Source organism: Corvus moneduloides, chromosome 5, assembly GCF_009650955.1.
Source record: "Corvus moneduloides isolate bCorMon1 chromosome 5, bCorMon1.pri, whole genome shotgun sequence".
Classification (NCBI taxonomy): domain Eukaryota; kingdom Metazoa; phylum Chordata; class Aves; order Passeriformes; family Corvidae; genus Corvus; species Corvus moneduloides.
In genome coordinates this window covers 42064850-42077556 of record NC_045480.1, presented here as the reverse complement: position 1 = coordinate 42077556, position 12707 = coordinate 42064850, and the positions used below count along the sequence as shown (strand labels likewise).

Sequence of the window (12707 nt, the reverse complement as noted above, 5' to 3'; positions counted from 1 at the left end):
CCTGCAAGGAACAAGCCTCACTTAGAAAATACACATGGATTTACTGCCTACCAGTCCTACAACAACACCTACAAAGCGCATTATAAAGCTACCACACTGCATACTGACTCTGCCCAAAACAAGGAGGCAAATATATTTTCTAAAAGTAACAGCTAAAACCAAAAATTCCTCATCCAACCAGTCCTATCTTATTAAAAACATTCCTAGGGACCCTACAGTTTTTCTGTTCCCAATCTATAAAACGAGTTTAATAAGTTACCTTTGATTTCCGGATAGTAGAGAAAAGGCTTTGGTTCGCTTGTTTCTAGATCAGATTTCCTACGCAGTTGTACAAATACAGATGCTGGCTTTGTGATATTGACATCTCGGTACTTGGGTGTTTTGAACACAATAGCAAACTGTGAAGGAAACAAAGATAAGCATATCTATCATGGAGCATGGCTTTTGACAACTTGGCTTTTACATTTGCGCTATTTTGTAGGTGTTTGTTTATGGCTTGGAAGGCAAAGTTCAGAGCAAAGGGCAGTTACAGCAATAAACTTCCATTTTAGTTTTCGGTTTCACTTCTGAGCTTGACTCCTAAAGCCTTTTGGGAAAGGGAGAACTACCATGCTAAATGCCACCACATCCCCTGTGGCAGTACTGCACCGTTTGTCTCCTCATCGTTTAGCATCTCTTCTGTGGCATTCTCAGTGTGTTCACAGGAGCTCTCAGAGTTGTTTATATATCCTATCCAAATTTACACCAGTGCATGTTAAAGCAATGGGGCTTTCTCCCAATTTCCTTGTACTGTATTCCTAGTTACCTAACAGATGTCTTTAAAGAACTGTTAAGTTTCTATTATTACTAGGAAGTAACCAACCAAAGAAGAGGTCAGTATGGGATACAGATGCTTTTATCTAATTTACTAACTATAATATAATGCTATCTTACAGAGATGGGATAATCATTAACAAAGGACCAATGCTCAGTTACTTACCTGTCTATGTACATCTGTAGGAGAAAAATCTCCAAAGCCTTCCCACATACCACCATTCTCATCCTCTTCATAGAAACGTATCTGAATATCATCTACAAAGAACAAAAGAAATACTCTGGGATGCTTATGCATTTGTTTAACCTTTGGCTATGGTTATTTCAGATAAAAATCAACATGGTTACTTTTTGGCTGGATGACAATACTACACAATACATCAATTACCTTTTATCTGTTTTGTGAAAACAGCAGAAATAACCCATTTTTGACATCAGGTTTAGATCAGCCTAATCCTAATGATTTCACTGAAGTTGCTTTTACTGAGCTGTAAAAAGAGAACTAGGTTCACATCATCTTCCTATTCTAGGGTTATAAAACATTCCAGAGGAGCCTTATTTGGAACAAACATGTAAGGAGGGGAGAACTGGAAGCATGAAATGTAGAAACCACCCTCTTTCCTCCAACAGTTTCAGTTCAAAAAACTGTAGCAAAACCTGAAGTGCCACAGTTCAAGTTCCGCTTGCTGCTGGCAGAGTGCCACAGTGGAGCTGCAGCTCAGAGACGTCGCGGGTGTGAGTGAGCAGTATGTCAGCAGGGATCCTTCACCCTGCAAACAGCACAGGCCAGAAACATGGCACTTGGCTTCTGCTCCTCTAAACAAATTTTCTTTCATTCTCTTTGTATTTATTTGTTTGTATTTTTAGGAAAAGCATCACACTAGTAAATTCCTTCCACAGCACTCCCGGTGAGAAAAAGCTAGAAAAAGCCTGTTCTCTCTTAGGGTGAGTGAGGCAGGACAAGCTTCTGTAGCAGACAGACTGCTTCCCCTGGCCCACCACCTGCTAGTCTCAAGACTCTGAACCACCACTTCCAGTCCTGCTGTCCTGCACGCTCAAGTTCCTTCAGGCAGGAGGTTTCTGAAGGCAGTGAGGTCAGGGGAAACCCCAATCCGGCTGAGGGGAAACCCCACCTCAGGGCTTCCACTGAGTCAGACATTTATTTATTTATTTTGTGCGTCAGAGTTATGTTTTATCTCAGTCCTTCTGATGGCAGAGGGTAGATGCACTATTGAAAGAAAATAGTTCTCTCAAAGTCCCTAAAAGCCCCCAAAGCTTTCTCTCTTCCCTAAGTGGTAGAAGGGCATTTACAAGAAAGACATATGGAAAAGGACAGCCTGCATCAACAGAAAATGTTACTGTGGTTTTAACAACATGTGCAGGGACTGATTCCAAACAGATGAGAACAGGGCACCCACTCTACCATGTAATCTACACCAGGGTGTCTCAAGTACTACCTGTAGCTGAAAAATACAAAGGATCTTCCTCGCTCCCAAATTTTTTCTTTTTACTTAGCCCAAATATCACCAACCCACATTTAACTATTATCTTCCAATACAAAAACAAAGTATCCTAATCCACACTGCCGAATTCTGACACATTCAAAGACACGAGCAGAGAAAATGAACCTGTGAGAAGTATCTGTTTGCACTGAGTAACCTCTACCATAACCATATAAAAATGAAGTTATTAGCAGCAGTGCTGAACACATTAAGCTCCCATCCATGGCTAACAGAGAACGCTCATACTTACTCTTTACAATCAGGAACTTAGTAATAAATCAGAAACTTCAGAATAATTCAGAGCAGGTGTTAGTTAATGGAGTCAAACCTCACCCAGTACCCACCACCCCTCAAAATTCCAGAACATGGGCAAGGGCAGAAATTTGAGAAGAACAAAGATGATCACATGGTCAAGAGAAGCTGAATTTGCTTTGCAATAGACTATTTGGATTTATTATATCTCTGGACTGCTGGCTTGACTTCCAGAAAGGCTGAGTGCTTACAAATTCTACTGTACTATCAGAGTGAGAGAACACTAAAGACAGCACAGAAGGCTTCATGTGTACTCCAGATGAACACCCTGATGTGCCTTACAATACTCATGATTCTTACCTTTCTGAACCTTGTCACACAGCAGGTAAATCTCTTCCCCTCCTGTCACACACCCTGCTGTTCTGTCCATTCTTACAATTTTTAGGTTGGAGGCATTGGGAGCTTCTATTGAAAGGGAAGATTAAAAACAACGCTTACGTTCATAACAGATTTAGATCAAAAAAACACCCAACCAAGCACAACACACAGAAATGCAATAGAAAGACAAGGCTCCAATACAAAATACCTGAATTTGTTTTTTTAAACATGGATAAATCAAGGGCTTTTCATATGTAAGACAATCTTGTATCTTCTAAGTTTTGCCTGAACTGTGAACTACAAAATAAGGTCCCCGGCCATTCCAGCACAATTACTGCACTAGCAAAATAACCCAGCAGTGACCTGCATCCAGGACCCCGCACTAGTACTCATTTCATGACAACAGGGCCATGCAAGAGAATGCAATTTTTTCTTCCCTGCTTTCTGACAGAGTGACACTCTTGAGAGTTGTTTCCTGTTTCTCACTATCTACAGTGCTTTGCTTTACACTGTGGCTTACTTGAAAGCATGCCAGTTTTTGGCCAGTACACTGGACTGTGATAAAAAAGCCCATGTCCACAGATCCTAGTAGAGGCATTAAGAGACAACTATTGGTCCTCAATACAGAACTATCATCCGATAAGTGAAAGCAGCTGTGACAGGCAAGTTATGGTACCACAAGTTATGTCTGTTCTGCAAGGGAGACTTGAATGGTGCCAATGAAGTATTCAAAAAAACCCCCAAACAAAACCCAAGAAAAATCTTCTGAAATTAGCAGTCAAGAATTCACCTTGGGAGATCAGAAACTAGTAACTGCCACCTGTGTAGCAACTTACAACAGCAGAAACATGCATACAAAATGTCCCCTTTGTTTGTCTCCTTAGTTTAGGACAGAATTTTTGACATCGCTACATTTCCCAATTAACAGCAAGGAGCAGACTGTAGTAGAACAGTTTCATTTAATACCTTTTGATCTAGACTTTGTACTTAAAAAACAATGATATAGACACAACTGGTGCACAAAGGAAAAAAAAAGGTACTTTTTCTGAGTCATTACAGAATGACTATCAAGAACATGGGAATCCACAGCCTCAGCAAGGAAAACTCAGGCAGCAGAAAGGGTTCAAGTAAGATGAGTCAGTATAATTTAATAGCATGGGGGAAAACATGAAGTGAAAAAATTCTCATAGAAAAAAGACGGAGGGATGCTCTAAAAAATACTGGCAGATCTAAAGGAACTGGATTGAGAACTGTGGTTATCTTTTAAAATACAGACAAGCAGATGGTTTGCAAAACTGAAAGGTGTCAAATTCTCAACCAAGATAGAAGCAAAGTAATTTTTTTCCTCACATCTCGTGTGACAACACTTTGTCACAGAAAGCAACTGAAAACTCCGCAAAATTCAAGCCCTTCTTATGGATATAACAAGAATTTACAAAACCCTCATAATAAAAGTGGCAGGATTAAACATGCTAACAGCAAAACAAAATCTTCCTCTATGGCTTACATCACCATTAAAACCCAGAATGATACCGTATGTACTTGGGCAGACATGGGGCTAACTATGCATGGGCTCCTTACTTGTTATTCATCAAATACCAGGCAGGCAGGGCTACATGAGTCTATGTCCAGCAATATCTACCTGTCATTTCTGTGTGTACAAAAGCTTGCCCCTTATTAAAAAAGTAATTAAAGCCAAATATACTTACTGCTGTCATATATTGCATCCGATATAACGGGATCAAGTTTCCGTGTGAAGCTGCCGTTGCTGTCAGGAAGAAAGGCTGTGAACATGAGCCGCACCACGCTGAGATCCATTTCCTTGGTCTGCTGGATGGCTGCCTGGCGGATGATTTCTCTCTCCCGTTCTGGAATTGACACACAGAGGAATTAACAAAAGGGGTAGGCACCCCTAACAAAACAGAGAGAACAAACAAACATCCAAAGGCATGGATAGTGAGGAAATGTCTTTTATGTTTAGCATTCATCAGGTTTTCCCTTTCTAAGCAGAGAGGAGCAGCTATTCAAATTATACTGCATTCATCCTGCAGTTTGTGCATCAGACCTTATTTAACTATAATTAAAAGACAGACAGAAAATTAGTATTTTCTGCTCTCACTTTATAAAGGTTGTGAAAAGGACAAAGGCCACCACTAAGGACACCAGAATTCCTGGTGTTAAGAGTGATAAAAAGAAAGCTGGCCCCTCTCTACAGTACCTGAAAGCAACACAGACCACAGGTTTTACAGGGATATGGGTGAAATGTAGCTGAATGGAACAGTGTTCTCAAAAGGAGGTCCCTAAGTTAATTAAGGATATAATGCCTTGCTGCAGTAATGCAAAATTACTCTATCTAAGAATTCATCAGACAGCATAAGAGCCATGGAATACAGGTGCAGAGGTGGGTATAGGCAGCTGTGGAAGGAAGTTTCTCTATTCTCCTGTATGTGTTGACAGCAGACTCCTTCCTTCAGATTCCCTAAAACACAGCAACATTACACCACCTCTTAAAAGCACATAGATATTGGCTGTTGTCCCACACAACATCTTTTTCTGGCTAAGAATCTATGTTTTCAGAAGCTCAGCCTGTTTCTAGTAAAAGATCAATTAAAACCAGGCCATCATTTCTACATACCAGTTAGCTGCCTGTCTCCACATCCTTCTGCCTGCAGATAGCTGAGTTCCGGATGCACCAGGAGTCCTGGGTTGTATCCCTTCTTGCAAGCATCTATCATGCGTGTTTCCAGAGTCTCTAACACTTTCTTCTTCGTGACATGAAGTATTCCAAGATTTGCAAACCTGCCAAATTTTGATGGAGGGAATTATTTTCTTAATGCTTTAGGCCAGAGCTGCAGCAGGCAGGCAGCCTTTCTCTTACCAGAGGCAGCTACACAACCGAAGTGTACAGAAGGACTCTACAGACATACTTAGGCACTATTAGTGTTTGAGGGAAAATTTCCACCAAGAAAAATTCAGCCAAGATCACAAAATATGTAAAAAGTCCACCACTACATGACAGCGATCGTATGGGTGCACTTTCCTATGGCATAAGCAGTAATCTGTCAGGCTTCAGACTTCCACTGTGAAAGCAACTTACAGAACACTGGAAAATCTGGTAGTCATACTTTGTTTGCTGCATCTTTGGCAATGACATTAATATGTCATTCTGTATGTCTGTTAAGCAGAGTATGCTCCATCTGTTCAAAACGGTTTGGAGAGCAAGCTAAGAGGCTGAAAACAGTGCAATATTTTCCAAAGGAAATGTTTTAAGCAAGGCTCTGGTCATTCTGCAAGACACTCTGGGTATCCATTTGAATGAAAAATTTCGTAATACAAGGTGTGCTTTTGTAAAAATCTCCTGGCACATTTAAAAATCAGTTAGATCTGGAAGTATGAAAACAAGACAATAACTCAATTTTCATGTAGGTCAAGTGAGGACAGGAAAGCTGTTTCTAAACATCTGATGAAAAACAAGACAGGTTAGAAAATGAGCCAAACTTTTCAAGATGAAAAGGAGCATTTGAAATAAAGCCATTTAAATTGTTGTGCGCGGTAAAGTCAGTGCACTGGGCTTGGACATCAAAAGTTACAGTTTAGAAGAATCTCTCTCTCCCAACCTTCTCAGCTTTTTAAACTTCATCATCTTCACCAACAAAGACATTCTTGAGATCACAGAACTAAAACTCACAGCCAGCATGAAACCTGATCTAAGCCTGAAAACATGGTTGGGAGCTTCAGCTCCATTTACCGATATAAACAATTATTCTTTCAAATTAAACAAGAACAGCCCAACTACAATTTCACTACAGTCTTGCTGCTTTAAACTTTAAAAGTTTGACTTATGCAGTATTTTCACGTTTATACATGTCTTGCATTAATTTCAAATCTACTAATCCTATTTTCTTAATGCTTCTCATTACATTTCTGTTGACAGGTTTCAATAAAAGTAAAATATTGATCAAAATGGCAACAAAACAGTAACATTAATTTTAGTCCCTTCTCTGATCAAAACTACTTACATTTAAAGAATGGACTTAAAATACAAATTTGCACTGTACGCCAAGAGATAAAAACTCTACAAATTATAAGTAAAAATTAGTTACTTAAACTTACTGAGCTTGCTTAGGAGAAATTCTACAAAGGTGTACAAAAACCCCAATAAATTTTCTATTTATGATACAAACAGAACAGAGATCAGAGCGTGAAGACGAGCGCTCCCCAGAGCTGCCTCTTTGGAAGTATTTTTGTATTGCTGATGCTTTCCCCACAGCTCAGGTTTACAGAGGAATCCCCAGCCTTACCCTACAACCATGTCCTTAGGTCCTGCGTTAACCGTGCACACTCCATCTTCGCAGAATTTACCCACCAAGCTGTGAGCGTGTAAGTGGACGTATTTCCCATTCGTTACTAACTGGACAATTACTTTTGCTGGTCCAACATAGTTGCAGATCTGTAAATAAATATTAAAAAATGTGGGATAGTTTGCCTACTATTTTTCTTAAATGGAACAAGCAATGATTTCAGTTGAGTATTTTCTGTCAGCTAACTACAACCAAGTTTACATAGGAGAAATGTGTATGCATTTCTTCATGAAAAACAAATGGCAAACTAACTGTACCAGATCATCACTTTCTTTTGCAATTAAACTTGACATGCAAATGGCAGAAGTACTGACCAAAAAAGCTAAAGGAAAGCCTCGTCTGTTTCCAAAAACATGAATCTCAGATTTACATTCTGGCCATTTACTTCACATTGCTCTCCCTAAGTTTCAGTCAGTACACTGAATTCACAATAAACATTGTTACCCATGAAGAAGCATAGAGAAAATGTATGTATTGAACAAAAAACCCTGCATTGTTTTGCCCAATTCAAAAAGACTTTAAAAACTATTTTTAAACATGATGATTGTTTTAAAACATTTTGGCTTCATTACAATGACTCTTCAGGTAGAGATTTTACAGTGAATAAATTCTATATTAATAAGCATTTTGTTAGTTCAATACGCTTCATCAACACATACTATCCAGTCCAGTAAATATCTCCCTTAAGTGTACACAAGGATATACAATAAATTCCCACCTAGGATTTTGCTGGATGAGAACTACAATAAACTGTGTGCTTTCTTTCATATACTCAACTCTGAAAGCCTACAAAGCCTTTTTTCCCCCCTTGCCATAGTTTCTAATCACCATACATTTTTCACAGCTTTTAATAAAACCATCATGTCAAACAATGCATCAAAAACACATCTAAAAGTACTAATAACATACCATACCGGTAAGTTATTTGCTTTACATATGTTATCTAGAACGTTATTTTCTCTCCTCATTCCAAGGCAGTTATGGGTTATGCACTTTCAAATTATGCTGAACATAAAACTACCCCACTTTTTAAAAAGCAAACATTACCTTCCCTTCCAATTCACTTAATTAACCCTTTTATCAATGTTGGGCTTTTCCCCCTCCTCCTCTAATTTTTCTTCTAATTTGCCTTGGGCAAAGTTCTTTGTATTACAGCAGCTTATAGATCTAATCAACCAAGGTATTAAAGGATCACGATAAACATTAAAGTGATGAATCAGTGATGAACTGAATATTTAAGGTTATATTGTTGATAAAATGCTGATAGCGAGGGATTGCCTCCATTTCACCACACTACTGAGTCCTGCTAGCTTCCTTCACTCCAGTTAACCCCTCTCTTGAACCCATTCCATCACAGCTGAAACACTTTGCATATGTAAAATGCATGCCCTCCCTGCCTTCCTATTCACTGCTGAAAGCAAAAAAAATCCCAACTACAAAAAAGTTGTTCCAGGAGGAGCAGGTGTGCAAAAGCCCTCTCATTACCCACTCCTGCTGGTTAACTGTATAATAGTGCAGTAATGTGCATGTTACAAGTGGCAGTTTCTAAAATACAAGGCTCATGCTTCCCTCCTGTTTCCACATTGAAATCTCTTCTGGACTGAAATAATACAGAGATGCAGAATCATCACTGCTGAACTATTTCTGTCATTTACCAGCAGGGAGAAAATTCCTATGTACCTTTCACAAAGTCATCTGAAAATAAAAACGACGGCGTTTGGTGCTATAGTAATGGCACCACCACTGCTACCATTAACTTTTCAAAAAGGTAGCTTAAAAAAAATTCTTTTCATTTTACTCCTCACTGAACAAGCTTTCCCTACTACAAAGCTCCCAGCACATCTGCAGCACTATATTCACTATGAATAGTATCAGTGTTCTGGTATCTCATCAGAAAAGTTCAAGACAATCCTTCATCAGCTGTAGAAACCACAGTGAAAATGGAGGCAGGAGTGCTGCACGTCAAGGACTTTCCAGCCTCTGAAAGCAGAACACAGAACTGCAGTGGTAACCAGATTGCAATCTCCCCCTGTTACTCAGCTCAGCATGATCTTTGCAGTCACTCTCTCTCAGTGGAAAAACAAAAGGGCTCTTAAAACGTAATACCTTATGTAGGTCATAAGGCAAAAAAGGACTACTTTTGTCATCCAGTCTGATGTCCTATGCTGCAAAGGGGACAGAATGTCTCTGAACCATCTTCCACCTTTACTTCTTACAGACTTTCCTTTGATTTTGAGTCATTCGGGGTAACTTGGTGCCCAGGAAAATAGTCTGAGTGGTTAAATATACTCATGTACCATAAATTAAGTCTGAAATAACTTTCCAGTATCCTTGAATCATGCCACAATTTCAGAATAATTTAAAATTTATTCTGGCACTAAGGTATCCAAATAACTATCAGCTTTGGCATAGGAACTTAAGAAACACTACCAAAAGCCTGAAAAGGTAGAAGATATGTTACAGTGCTGAATAGGGATTATGGTTTTGACACAAAAACATAGACTCAGCATGAGGGGGAGATAGCATGTGGGTGCGGTACAGCTCAAAATCAGAGTTGTGATCCAAAGAATAGCTACAGAACTTCAAATTAAAGGTGAGGGGAAAAAAGAAAATAAGGAGTTCCTGGGCAGAGTATAGCTGTAATACTTGATTACATCCTATACTGAAGCAGCATTCAATTGATCTGATAAAGTTAAAAGGCTGCAGGCTTACATTTATTTGCTGTTTCTGTTTGAGAGATCTGTCTGAAAGATTAAAAGACTCTGTGAACTCGAAATTGAGTCAATTTCAAAACAAGAGTAGAAGGTTTTTTCAGTTATTTCACGTTCTCCTGCAATCCAGACCCCTGCCAATTTTTATACGTTCTGAAACTTCACAAAAACTTTATAAGAACATTTTCATACTTCAAAGATGTTTTTTCCAGTTACTCTTACAAGCAAGAAATGAAACCAACTGGTCAACAACAGGAGCAAATGATGGAAAAGACCACGTCAAACCTACAACACCAGCAGTTACAAAAACACCTATGTCTCTTTCCAATCCCTGTTACAGCAACTACAGCCCCAGCCCCACCTAACCTTCAGAGTGGGACTACTGCTGTCCTCGATACACACATACAAGAAGCGTTCCACAGATGAGGCATCACTCACTCTTTATAAACAGCCTGTTTTTACACAGCAGTATCACACTTTTTTTCACTTGCTAATTAAAGACAAAATATTTCAGATGTGGTACAAACCGTGTAGGCAACTGAATACTTACTTAACAGACTTAAGAAAAAGCACTGTAAAGTAATTTAAACCAATGAGAGCTGAAGATCTTCTGATCCTCTGACTGTGAGGTCACTCTAGTGACAAAAATACAGAGCTAGGTGCTCTGCTTTACAAGCCCAACTAAAGCAATTCAGTGACACCTATTCAGCCAAATCAACCATAGCAATAAAAAGCTCAAATCTCACCGAAGTTAGCTTTGGCTGAACTTGGTTCAGTACAGATTTTTAAGAGCAGTAAAGATTTAAAACAAAAAGTCTTCTTTTTCTTGTCTCATGTTTATTCTTTAATTCAGCTGTTAGGTGATTTTTTAATTTGTAATAATTAGGTGATTTAATATAGCAACCTATATCACCCTACAATTTAATTTCTGTGGGGAGGGGGGAAGCAAATAAATATACTCCTTCTGTCACCAAGGCTCATCAACAAAGTAACTTGACTAATTTTCCATAAATTCTCCTCCTGAACTCGAAGTAAATGTGCTGAAATCCCTGATTTCAATAGGAACTCTTATCTCCAGACTGAGGTATAATTTGGGATAGCCCCAGGACACGACTGGCTGGGCAGTTCTGTCAGTGTGCCTGGGCTCAGGGCTGCCTCACTGGTGTGCAGCTTCGATTCGTAAGCCAAAGTGCACCATGCCCAAACTCTTCTGCAGAGAGATGGTGCTCTTATCTCGGGCACACCTCTAAACTCCGGGCTGGAGCTCATTTACATCCAGCTCGCAGAAAACATGCAATTAGAGACTGCAGCCACCCACGTGGATTTGCCCCCAAGGAGATGAAAATTCAGGACATTTCCTTCACTCCATTGTTTTCAGCAAATTCTTGTCACAGCTAAAACTGGATCAAGCACTTCAGTGTAAAACATGGATCTGCCCACACTAACAGCAGTATGGCAAGATCAGGACACACATGGTAAACGTGTAAGGCCAGTGGAAATTTTCTACGCAAGTTTTCTCACGTTTTTTCAAATATATAAAAACCAAGAAAATTATAAATAAAAAAATTTACATAGTTAAGTATGCTGATGACAATATTAGACTTCCCTGTTTTATCCTTTCTTTTTATACTGCTGATTGCTTTTTCCCCTGGACAAAAAGGTAATGATGAATAAGCGGCTCAGCAGCTTTGATTTCAACTGTTCCAGACAGCAAAATTTTCCAGCATTGTGTGTGGATGAAAATGAAATTTACATGAAGAATTTTAGGTTGCAATAATGAAACATATTGTAACATATGCATTATCTACAACTTCTCTGCTCTTCATAATGACATGCAAAGTTATATAGAATCCTCTGAATATGCAAGATGTTTTCTACATATTAGGATTACTGTTAGCAAAGACAGGGCTAAACAAAGGAACATAATGCCATAAATCATTAAGATAAATTAATCCCGTTTTTGATATTATAGAAAAAGATACACTGTTATCTAGACTCCATCTGTCAGGACTGTTCTGCTAAACAAGAGGTTTTACATCAATTCCACCTTGCTGGCCAGTGCAGATTTGCTTCAAGTGTAAAGACTGGCATTGCAGAACTGCTACACTAACTCCTGACCTACACCATCTACTAATATACTATACAGGAAGAGTTTAAACATGTAACTAAATACCAAAACATCTCGCTTAGAGACATAGCAAAGTCTTCAATGCTGCAGCCTTTACATGAGAGATAGGTCTTGATGTGTTCCAGCTTAGTTATGAGTTAGTGATGGTGCAGGGAGATTAAAAAAAGGGTGAAATTGAACAGTCCACATTATGCAAGAAGTCACATCACATAAATGTTTCTTTTGGCCTCCAATCCATAATCCTATGAAAACAGAGTAGGGAGACTGCAATGGTTTTTTGTGCACTGGAGATGTCTAGTTTCAGGACATCCCATGATAGCCACTGGTAAATTTTGAGAGAGCTGGCCAAGCACAAAGTAGATCCCAACGTGAGTTGCACTGACCACACCACAGCCAAGGGTTTAAATATCTGTCACAAAACCTCCTTTTTTACAGTACAGCCAAAGCTCATGCTACTGTCCTTTCATTGCACTGTGATTAACTAATGTAGGTTTTATAGTGAAAACACTGCCACAAGAGTAAAAAAAAAACCACCAAAAAAATCAAATCAAAACAAAAAAAA

The 12707-nt window shown here is 39.0% G+C and overlaps 1 protein-coding gene across 2 annotated transcripts in view; it reads right to left on the bottom strand.

The window, feature by feature from the left end:
- Window positions 1–12707, bottom strand: part of NFKB1 (nuclear factor kappa B subunit 1) — a 57590-nt gene that overhangs the window by 20745 nt on the left and 24138 nt on the right. For both annotated transcript variants that reach the window (XM_032110542.1, XM_032110543.1), the window contains exons 6-11: window positions 7247–7395; window positions 5581–5744; window positions 4655–4813; window positions 2928–3032; window positions 980–1071; window positions 260–398 (exon numbers count right to left, since the gene is read on the bottom strand). In XM_032110542.1, the coding sequence (XP_031966433.1) occupies window positions 260–398; window positions 980–1071; window positions 2928–3032; window positions 4655–4813; window positions 5581–5744; window positions 7247–7395 (808 nt within the window). The remainder of the gene's footprint in view (window positions 1–259; window positions 399–979; window positions 1072–2927; window positions 3033–4654; window positions 4814–5580; window positions 5745–7246; window positions 7396–12707) is intronic.